Below are 12,187 nucleotides of genomic sequence, written 5' to 3'. Positions count from 1 at the left end.
GGTCAAAAACCCTAATAGAGGAAGTGAGATGTTTTACATAGTTGAGGGGCAATATTTGTAGTGTAGACAAATTGAGAATTAAGTAATTATGTGTATCCGCGAAAGGCCCAATGTAATTATATCAAAACCAAACTAAGAAACTAAAACTACGTTATTACCCTCGTCTCCCTCCTCGCGAAATCTTGGGTGGGTCCACCGTCGCCCTCCTCCGAAACGCCGACGATGGCGATCGCCGTCATCTCCTGCTCCACACCCATCCCGACCGTGGCCAAGATCCTCGCCGCTCCCGCAGCCGCCGCGGCGGCCACCGGCGCCCTCTCCCTCGCCCTGCAAGTGCCGAGCACGCCCACCTCGAGACCCGCGCCCAGCGCCGCCACGGCGACGTTAGCCGCGGCCAGGAAGACGCGACTCCGCCCCAGGCCACGAATCCCGAGGAATGCCATGTGTTTAGCCATTAGAGGCGAGTAGGAGCTTCTCCTTTGGGTGGATACCGGCCATTATAAACAAGCGGCTTGAACTCAACTTGTCAGAAGCTCTCCCTCTGCTCGGATTGATTTGAGAGTCTAAGCTTTGTTTTTAGACTCGATTTGAATTTCAAGTCAAGTCCAGTTGAGCCTGAGCTAAAATTGACTCATTTTCAATAGACTCGACTTAATATAATAATGATTAATATATGTATTAAATAGTCTTTGGCTTGTTTTGATGTTTTGTAGTTTAAGCTTGGTCTGATTCAGCTTGATTCTGCCTGGCTTAAAAGTCATCAAGTTTTAAGCCTGGGTTCAGCTCGGGCTCAGTCTAGTTAAGCTTAAGTTCGACTTAAAAATAAGTTCAATTTAAGCTTAGGCTCAATTCGAGCTCAATTTGGTTTGGCTTGATTTAAACAAAGTCAGAGCCTAAATTTCAAGCTATGCTCAAAATCAATTTAGAGTTGAGCCTAATTTGGAGCAAGCTCACTTAAGCTCAGCTCATTTAAACCCCCCTACTCATGACTAAAAAAAATATCCCTATTTAAATATCATCAGCAGCACAATAAAAAGAACTTTGACGATTTTAAAAACCATATTTATGTTAAAGACACTGTGTCATATATAAATATTTTATATTTATATGATACAATGTGAATGATAATAGAAACAAACAAACTGTAATGGGTTGGTGGTAAGAGCCTTGGTGGTAAAGGACCTTATGGATAGGGGTGGCAATTGAGTCAAGTTAAACGGGTTCTGGTCGGGTCAACTTTGCCTTAACACGAACACGACATGATTATTAAATGGGTTGCATTTGATAAATATGAATGTGACCCGTTTATTAAACAAGTAACACGACACGACCCGTGTAACCCATTTAATAAATGGGTAGTGTCGGGTTAACACGTCAACCCGACACGATTAACTCGATTAACAATTTAAAATATCATTTCTGTTTCAAAATACAAAATAACATAGGTATACACAATAACAAATACAAAATAACAAAAAATGAACTCATAATAAAATAATTCTTATACACAAAACAAAATAATTTTAAAAACGAGATTGCTGTTCATCACTATCGGATATACCACAATGGCAGCATTCCAATACCCAAAACAGTGTAGAAATATCGCAACTCCGCCTCGTGAGGTTGACCCTCTTCTCAAAATCCTCCAACATGGGGAGGTCGGGAGGACTAGAGGGATCCATGTCTTCGGCTCGAAGAGGGGAAAACGGATAGAGTTCGATGAGGATGGGAGCTCTCAAAACCCTAGGAGTGAGTTAGCGGTGGTGCGAGAGACTAAGGGAGGGAGTGGGCTATGAGGGAGAGCCGGAGGTAGAAGACAAGGAGTTGACTCAGTTGAGGCCGGCGTCAATTGTTCAAGGCCAGTGTCGCGAATAACGTCTACAAGGGAGAGCTGGGGGTAGAAGACGAGGAGTTGAGGCCGGCATCAACTGTTCAAGGCCGATGTCGATCTGTTCAAAGCCAATGTCGTGAGTAATGGCTGCGAGGGAGAGCTGGAGGTAGAAGACGAAATTTGGGCCTTTGAGGTGGGAGAATAGGAATAGGAGTGACGGTGTTTGGATAGAGTGAGGTTGAGTTATATATATATATATATATATATATATATATATATATATATATATATATATATATATGCACCGGGTTGGCGGGTTGGCTCGCCCCGACCCATATATTTAAACGAGTACAAATCCAAACACAACCCGATTATTAATCGAGTTAATCGAGTTGACATGTTTACGACCCAAACGTGATTAGATTAAACTTAAACATGATTATGAGTCGGGTTATTGTGTCGAGTTATCAAATCGTATTAATTTTTACCACCCCTACTTATGGAGATCTAATGGAGGGAGATATGTGAGAAGATATAGAGATATAATATTAGAAAAAAAAAATAGAGAGCTAAAATGTAGAGGACTAAGAGAAAGATAAAAGGCAGACTATTCTGTATGTCATTTTGGCGATGGCAAAATTATCTAAAAAGTAATTTCCCACTTTTTAGATAACATACTATGCACGTGCTGATTTTAACTTACACATTATACTAACATATGTATTTTAGTTATAGGTTTTGAAAAGTCTTATTGAGAAAATTTGTGGGCAATTATTATCGAAGGAAAACAAAATTCAAACTTCTGAGTCTAATTAACTAATTTATTTACTTTTTTAATATTTTCGTATTTATTGCAAACAATATTATTGGACTCAAAATCTCTCTTATCAATAAATTTTGGGTCAAATATACTTTACTCTCCCAAAATTATTTTACTCTGTATTTCAAAAAGTCTTAAATTATTTTTGTACTTATGATTAAAATAAGACTATTAATTTTTTTGTGAAATTTAATTGAGTATTGTAGCTATTTTAATAATTATATTATATTATATTAAAATTTATATGTGTTTTAATTATTTTAATATTATTTAGTTAAGTTTAAAAAAAAAAAAGATAATGACGACTGATTTGATACAACAATTAAATGTTAAATGCATTTAACTCATAAATTTTCATAAGTTGGTATTAAAGGGGCAAGCAACTCTCTCTGGCCACGTCATGGTCAACTCCAAACGTCACATCTAGCTGACATGGTAACATCCTTCGATCCTACGAATCCAAAAGAGATATTTGGGTGGAACGGACGGATGGATGGTACGCCGACCAGACGAATCCAAACAAGAACGCCGATAAGAAGACGAACGAGGAGGGATGGGCCAATCAGGGGAGTCGGATAGGACTGCGGACGTCAAAAAAAGAGATATTTGGGCTCTTTTTAGTTTTCCTCTTTCAGGAAAGACGGCTGACAGAAGTCCACACGTTTCGTATCGACGGTTGATTCGGAAGATCCCATGTTTAAATTGTGATTGCCCGCTAATCAGGTGGGTTTAGAGATTTGTGAACAAAAAAATTTCATGTGGCCATGTGGGGTTTTTTTTTCATTTGGACTATATGTGTTTGAGTGTACATATGATTAGAGAGACGGGTGTTTATGAGCTCTTTGGTCGGGGACCGGGAGGACTCCGTGCAGATTAATCTCGTGTGGGCCAGCTAACTGTCAGATATACACCAACGAATAAGCAATAGCTCGGATCACATTTATCATATACAACGCCCTCCTGTTATTCGTAGTGAGAACGATTGGAGTATTGTCGTCTGATGCATCAAACCTGAAATATATTATTCTAAATAAATATCTCTTAATTCTGACTTAATTGAGTAATTGTCGAAGGAAATCAAAAGTTTTGACTCAATTTTTTTTATATATCTCCTAATTCTTATCATCTACCCATTTCTTAATCTTGTTTTAGGTAGAAAAAAATATATAATATATGAAGAACCAGGTTTAGAGGGCAAAAAATTAATTTTAATGATCAAAACAAGTGTTAATATTTTTTAAACATATTTATGAAATATAGATATAACATGTGAAAATCATGTTCAAAGGGAAAAATAGTAATTCTACCGATTAAAATGGGTATTAATTCTAATGAACAAGATTGGTATAATATGTACACCCATCCATTGTATACGTAAAGAATATTATATGGTTTAATTGATTTGGTTGGTTGTATACATACATCCTCTTATGTATGTATTCATTGCATACATAAGTGAATATTTATTATATGCTGTCATTGTATATATTCATAATTCATAATTCATATGTAGAAACTAGCCATGATACATTTACAAACATTACATACTTACATTATTTATTAAAGCATCATTTTACGTATCTAAAACATTACATCATTTCAAAGATTATTGTCATAAATTACAAAAGTTATTTCTTTTTTCCAATTTTTATCATCACTTTTATTTCAAATTAAACATAATTAATTAGCGAACACTAAACGGAATAGCCCATACTCTCCAACTCACCTACGCAAAATAAGTTGTATGAGTTGATCATCAATAATAGTTGATATCCTATCCACCCTGTCCCATAATACAACTCCTAATGCAAACATGCAATATCTATGATTACCTCACTTGTGACGTAGTTAAATTCTTTTTCTTCTTAACGATATCACTATCTTCATAATGTCGCAATTAAGTGGTCAAACATAAACATGTAAACCAAGCATTAAACACACGTATATCACACATACTGCATACTTACGTGGTGTTTAGCTGTCCTCGCACAACTTTCAAACTAATTTAGTCTACTTATTTTTCAAGCTCGTATGAAAAGAAAAGTTTATATTTGTTTAGATTATTATCAAATTTAGATATAAACTAGTACACTGGTATAATAATTACACTTAATATGATATAAAAAGTTAGATAATTATATTTTTCACTCCCATAAACTATTTTATTTTCTTTAGTAAACTCTTAGGAATCATCAAACATTATTAAATATTTGTCCTTTTAAAAAAGGCATGGATTATTTCATTCTCTCTCAAACACATGATATGCATGCGCTATAATTACGATAAAATTCCTACCATATGACCAACAGAAGGACCACACGCTGACGATTTCTAGTGTTCATTAGGTCTTTTTGTAAGGAATAAAGTTAAAAGAGATGAAGAAAAAAAGTAGTAGTTTAGGAAGTCAAAGTATAATTATTGTAATAAAAAAAAAATAATCAACTTAAAAAGTACTTTAGAAATTGATCAAAATATTTTAGAATAAGGTTATGCTTACTATGAAACTATAACAATTAATTAACTACTAACGCTATTTGACTACATCATTCTATAAAACCGAGTGGGCTACTTGAAAAGGAGAATTCAAAGTTTTACCCATGAGTTGAAATTTTTTGGTTTTTTGACTTTGAATACTGCAACAAAAGTTGCTTATTCCCACTGGAATTAAATTGATATGACGAGGAAATTAGTAGTGGTGATTTTCCTAGGCTTCACACACAACAATGAATGAATAAAATCATGATTTATTTTGTTTTGACAAATTGCACTTTTCCCTCTACCAGATTTCAACTTATCCCCAATATTTTAAATTTAAATAGTTAAATCACATATTGTTTTATAATCAATTGTATAACTTATTCAATTGTAAAGCTTCCAATCTATTTATTCATTTCAAAACTCTGCCGTAATAAAAATTATTAAAATCCACAAAGGTAGCAACTTTAGAGAGTGAAGTATGAGAGCTTTGAAGCTCATACTCTATATGTTCATATATTCTTACACTAATCATGCATAATAAAGAATTAGGTCAAAATTACTAGCTAGAGCACTAGATGCATGGGATTATAACTTATGAACATTGGGTCTAGTAATTGAGAGAAAATAAGCATTGTTGTTTGATATATACTAAGCCCACAAGCTCATGCCGATTACAAGAATATGTTTTAGAAACTCTTCCATTCATTCAAATCTCATTTTAGAGAGAGAGAGAGAGAGAGAGAGAGAGAGAGAGAGAGAGAGAGGAAAAATAATCATTCTATATGAACGGTGGGATCCATTACCTCCTATTCTTGTGATAAGAATCTAATAGCATATTTGGGATTTAATTAGATCCCAAAATTTGGACTAAATGAGACAGATCTTTGTATCCTTGTCCCATGGCACCGACCCAATTGGGCTCCATAATACGGAAGTCACAACCATGCATCATGCATGACATACAAAGAAGAAAAGAATAATTAAAAGACACCATAAAAAATATTTTGCTTTACTATTTACATTTTATCTTAGGAATAATTATTTCACTTTTGTAAAGGCAATGCTTATATCATCCCATTTCAAAAAAAGTGATGTTATATCTTCTCTTTTAGAATATAACATCTCCGATCCGAGCTCTTAATTATGTATATTATTTTTGTACCAAACATAATATTATACGTAGCTCACGGGGTAATTTAATCCGATCCCATAAACAAATGCATTCTATACATTTTACTTTTAGTATCATTCATATTCTATCGTATCGATATGCTCTTCCATTAATTTTCTTTACCCGTTAGTTAAATTGAGAGCCAGATTTTACTTGATTATTTTTAAAAATTAACTCATAATGTTTTGAGACATTAAAACTAAAAAAACTAGGGTGTATTTTTCTTATAAATTTTCCTAAAATATTTAATTATAATTCATAGAAAAGTATATATCTAAAATACCTCTTGATTCACCTTTTATTATTTGTACCCTTGACAATGGAAATGGAAAACTTACTGTCTCCATTCATATGGAGTTTTGGATCAAAATTTTTGAGTTAGGGAGACAAAACTCCGAGATCACGACGATACATAACAATAACCTCTAAGTCAATTAGCCACTTGAGTTGCGTGAGTCCTGTTGACTTTACGGATTGCTTGACGCAAACGGGTTTAAATTTACTACGTCTTTGAATTGCTTTCTTTTTTCTTTCTCTTCTAAAGTCAACCAAGTGTGAGGAAAAGCAGCAGAAGGTATATAAATATATATATTTTATGGGATATGTCCTTAATTTATCATGTGTATAGTAGAATGTCTATGCTTCTTTTACATTTGTATGTTGACTCGCCATTGTGTTTATATTGTAGGGAATTTCATAATATATAACGCCAATCTTTTGCTCTTATTTTTTATTATTTTACCCATAAAGAGTGAATTTTATAATAACTATCGATCCTATACTAGGGTGTGAATCGTAAAATTCCATTTTTTTAAATCACTGAAAGCCACATTCAAATATAATAATAAGCAATCTTGGGGCTAAGCGTGTAATAGTGTAGTTGGTGAATGTTTTGACACGTGGGAATTGAAGAGGGTCAGTATGGGAATTTAAAAAAAAATGCTATTTACATCGGGATGGATTCACGTGTTAGAAATATCGTGTATTTGACATGAATATATTATTAACTTTGAACTCACTTTTAAGCGGGTCTACATATTATTAATGGTAAAATTAAAAGAGCTCAAAAAATATTTTAATGTTATATATTTGTTTATTCAACTATAAGAAGTGAAGTAAATAAAAATTACCTTTTAATTAGATATTATAAAAATAAAAAAATAAAAAAAGCGAGTTTAACACAATATTAAATATTTAAAAAATATTAGTATGATATATAAGTGCTAAACTTCTCATAAGTTTTGTGCTTCAAAATGGATACATATTTTATCGGTGAGCATATTATGCAAATTAATTTACACACTCATGCGCTACAGAGCTCGATTCACGTGCATGAGTTAAGTCTTAGCGTACGAGCTCTTGAATTTATTAGAAGAAAGCATATGCACATGGTCAAGTACGAGATTCTAGCCTATGTGAACTTGTTTAATTAAATGTATTTTACTTTACTCACTGTAGCTTGACATAATCAATTTATCCCCCTTATACTTTATTTTATATCACATAAATCACTGTATATTTATGACTAATGTGGAGCTATTAAGTTTTTTTTTATCTGAACTAATGGTGCTAATGTCAAAGGCTTTCAAAAATAGTTGACCAACTATATTCCCAGTGTTTATTAATTTTTATGATTGAGAGGTGATGTTTAAACATACCTTCTCTCATAATAGGTTATTGACTAATTAAAATAAGAGAAAGATTACACTTTATCTTGGCTTAATTGCATGAAATCCCATATACTTAAGGGCAACATTATCATTTCATATTTCTATTAACAGCATACTAATAGGTACATTTTAGCTCGAAACACATAGAAGTTAAATACTTAAATTAAAAATAAGTGAGAGTTTTATGCAATTGACCCAAGCCCTATGTTAGCGTAGTATAATTTTTCCTAAAAATAATATAGATATTTTAGTAATTTAACTACATTTTTAATATCACTTTAGTTATGTAGAGGGCTATTAAGTGACACAAACCTATTTAACCCAATTTACTATTACTGTTGCAGAAAAAAAAAAGAATATAATAAATAAGATGGTGGAGACTTAGAAAAAGTTTTCAAAAAATTCTAAAAGAAATCACGACGAGGGCTAGCCTCTTTGTCTAGCCTAGAATGTCCGGCTCATATTATCTATGAGTGCTTTTAAATGGGACATAATTAACTCCCCACTTTTAGTAAATCTAGGCGAAAGTGATATTATAAGTGAAAGATAATTAAATACAAACACATTTTAAACTCTTGGGCTGTTGATGATTGCCGGTTAAAAAGGAAAATCTAGTTTAGTTATTCTAACTTTTTATTCTTAAAGTTATACCTTTAAATTATAATAAAAAAATACAGTGTTTGGTTGTAAACCAGAAAAATAGTGTAATTATACTGAGCTATGTTTATTAATATCTTTCTTTGGCTATCAGTGATACAATGAGAAGAATATGCTTCTAAACTGATTGCCTTTCTTTAATGGTTAAAAAATTGATATACTTCTGGCATGCAGGGACAGTGGAATTAGGAAGTCAATTAAACAAGTCTTTCATATCTTCCACTCCAAAAAAAAAAAAAAAAAAAAAAATATATATATATATATATATATATACAATTTGAATAGATATAAAAGGGTTGACATTTAAGTGCTAAAAATATATACTTTTATATTAAAATTATCAACAATAAATGACTAAAATTTAATATTCTGCTTCTGTTAGAGTATTTTTTTTTATTTTAAAAAAAGGTCTGTGGGTCAAATAATCATTCATAATTAGGATGGATTAGACCAGGCTTTACAAACGCAAAGACATTGGTAAAGTTATAAACAGATATAATATTAGGCCTACTCTTAAAATATTTTGAGATCCCTATAGAAATATATATATATATATATATATATATATATATATACGGTCAACCACCTGATACAAAAGTCTGCAAAGGAATAAATCTTTTATCACCTGGTATGTACCGCGTTGGAAAACGGCGGCGATTCACCCCACTGCTGCCGTGTTGAAAGTCACACTCCGAGTTCCAATAGTCCAACCACAACTAACAATAGCACGAGCCACGGAATAAAAATATAAACAAGGAGGCATTAATTAATTAATTTATTTATTTATTATAGAATAAGGTAGCTCGCATATATATTTTGGCGTTCGGAAGTGCTAATAATATTGTATGTATATCCGTGAGATGAGGACATGAAATAATAGGAAAAAATAAAAATAATAATGCTCTTAAATTTCTCTCGTACTCATGATAAAGTCAACCCCCTTGGGATCACAAAAAGCCCCACCTCAAAGGGAGCATAGATCCTTCTGCGAATTTCCAAAACACCGCCTGCTTTGTGATCTTATTGTGCAAGAGCTCCCTGTTTTTGATATATTTCTAGAAAAAAGCACTCCTTTTTATTTTGCGAGAATTATTTCTAGTATATATACTTTTATTTGTAGACATTAAATATAATGTATGAGTAGAGAGGGATACCAAGTGTAATGCTTGGAAAGGAGATTGTGAAAAAAGATATCTCAAATGGGCAGAGATTAAATTTGATGCTAATACACGAATAATAATAATAATAATAATAATAATATAAGATAATTATATTATTTAAGCGATTGCAATTAGGCTAGAATCCTAATGGTAAGGGCAGGTGAAGAATATTTATTGTAGAGATTTTAAGAAAAGAAAGTAAGTTTTATCAAATAATATAAGAAGATAGGGTGTTATGTGCGAAAAGAGAGCCCCCTTACTTTATGCGATCCTTCTCGTCTCCTTCATGAAACCCCGTACTTTTCAGCTTATTTCCCAGCCGGAATCGGCACTCAACCGACCACTCCACAGGCAAAAAAAATTCTTACTCGTGTATTCCCGGTCAAATCTCACGCCAAACATGCGCTTCGTTACCCCCCAGGCCAACGGTCGGTTCTTCCTCACCATACCCACATATGTAAATATATATATATATATATATATATATATATATATATATATATGCACACTTCACACCCTTCTCTCCTTAATTCGCACCTCAAAAACTCACACTCTCCTCTCTCTCTCTCTCTGTCTGTCTCTCCCTCTTCATTCCTCGCCAGAACATCTAATGGCGGCGGCGTCTTCGTCCTTCTCTATATCGAACACATCATACTTAGCCTCGGGCGGCGGGGTCCCATCACGCCGCCTCCGGGCTTCGGCTACTGCCGTCGCGGTCTCCACCTTGGCCCCCCAGCAGCAAAAGACGATAGCCATATCGGCTTCCCCGTCCACCGCCGCGCTCAACCGCGCGTCCGCCCGGGCCAAGGCGGCGAGTCCGCCTCTCGCCTGCATGTGGCGGGAGATCCAAGGGTCCGACGACTGGGAGGACCTCGTGGAGCCCCTCAACCCCATCCTCCGCCAGGAGATCGTCCGGTACGGCGAGTTCGTCGCCGCGTGCTACAAAGCCTTCGACCTCGACCCAGCTTCGAAGCGCTACCTCAATTGCAAGTACGGGAAGAGCCGGATGCTCCGCGAGGTCGGCATGGAAGGCTCCGGCTATCGCATCACCAAGTACATCTACGCGACGCCGGACATCAGCATCCCGACGCAGGCCGGCACGTGCTGCGGGCGGTGGATCGGGTACGTGGCGGTGTCCGACGACGAGGAGGTGAAGAGATTAGGGAGGAGAGATGTGTTAGTCTCGTTCCGGGGGACGGTGACGAACACCGAGTGGATCGCCAATTTCATGAGCTCGCTCGAGCCGGCGCGACTCGACCCGCACGACCCCCGGCCCGACGTCAAGGTCGAGTCGGGCTTCCTCAGCCTCTACACCTCCAACGACAGCTCGTGCAAGTTCGGCAGCGGCAGCTGCCGCGAGCAACTCCTGGCCGAGGTGTCGAGACTGGTCAACCTCTACAAAGATGAGGAATTAAGCATCACACTGGCAGGTCATAGCATGGGGAGTTCACTGGCTCTTCTTCTAGGTTACGACCTAGCAGAGCTCGGCTTGAACCGAGACGGCGGTAGCCGGGAAGTGCCGATCACCGTGTATTCATTCGGCGGGCCGAGGGTCGGGAACCTAGGGTTCAAGCAGCGGTGCGAGGACCTCGGCGTGAAGGTCCTGCGCGTCGCTAACGTCAACGATCCGGTGACAAAGCTGCCCGGAGTTTTCCTCAATGAGAATTCTAGGTTTTTGGGTGGTAGGTATGAGCTCCCTTGGAGCTGCTCATGTTATGCTCATGTGGGAGTAGAGTTAGCCTTGGACTTCTTCAAGGTGAAGAACCCTGCATGTGTTCATGACTTGGATGCTTATATAGGGTTATTGAAGTGCCCGAAGATGGCAGCGCAGATGAAGAAGGGAGGGAGTGATCTAATTACTAGAGCAATAGATTTTGTTTGCAATCAGAAACTGGATGCATGGCAATGGCAAGAAGCTGCAAGGCAAGTAGGCAACTTGATGCAATTGCTAAGAATTTGAGCCATGATAGCAAACATATCAGACCTGAGTAAATATAACATGTATAAATGTATATGTTACAGTGAAAAGGTAACCATTTTTGGAGGTTAATTAATTGTACAAAATTGTTCCGATGGAATGGGAAAACTTTTATTGATGGAAGAGATCTATCCATTGTGTTATATCTCCTGCTGTCTAAAACCTAATTACAAGTTACGATATCTTCTAGCTTTTGCGTGCATGCTTGCATGCATGCATGCATAGGGTTACTCTACCCAAATATTATGCTTATTGCGCTTATAAATTTTTTTGTCAAACTGAAATGCTATATTAGTCAACGAATTAAAATTCAACACTAACAATGGATCTGCCATGCAATGGTTTCTTCTAAAAGAAAAACGAGAGTTAGCCTTGTCCATTTTCCATTAGATAGGGTGCGTTTTTAGTTGCTTTCGTCTCTT

At 35.9% G+C, this 12,187-nt stretch overlaps 1 protein-coding gene across 1 annotated transcript; it reads left to right on the top strand.

Annotated features, from left to right (window-relative positions):
• The first annotated feature begins 10,310 nt into the window (after positions 1 to 10,310).
• LOC140798040 (galactolipase DONGLE, chloroplastic) lies at positions 10,311 to 11,808 on the top strand. The gene has a single exon (XM_073151761.1). The coding sequence runs from the start codon at positions 10,398 to 10,400 to the stop codon at positions 11,745 to 11,747; it is 1,350 nt and encodes a 449-aa protein (XP_073007862.1). The 5' UTR covers positions 10,311 to 10,397; the 3' UTR covers positions 11,748 to 11,808.
• The last annotated feature ends 379 nt before the right edge of the window (positions 11,809 to 12,187 follow it).

Source organism: Typha latifolia, chromosome 11 (genome assembly GCF_019914945.1).
Source record: "Typha latifolia isolate L0001 chromosome 11, TyphaL0001v2, whole genome shotgun sequence".
Lineage (NCBI taxonomy): Eukaryota > Viridiplantae > Streptophyta > Magnoliopsida > Poales > Typhaceae > Typha > Typha latifolia.
This window is presented reverse-complemented; position numbering and strand designations above follow the sequence as displayed.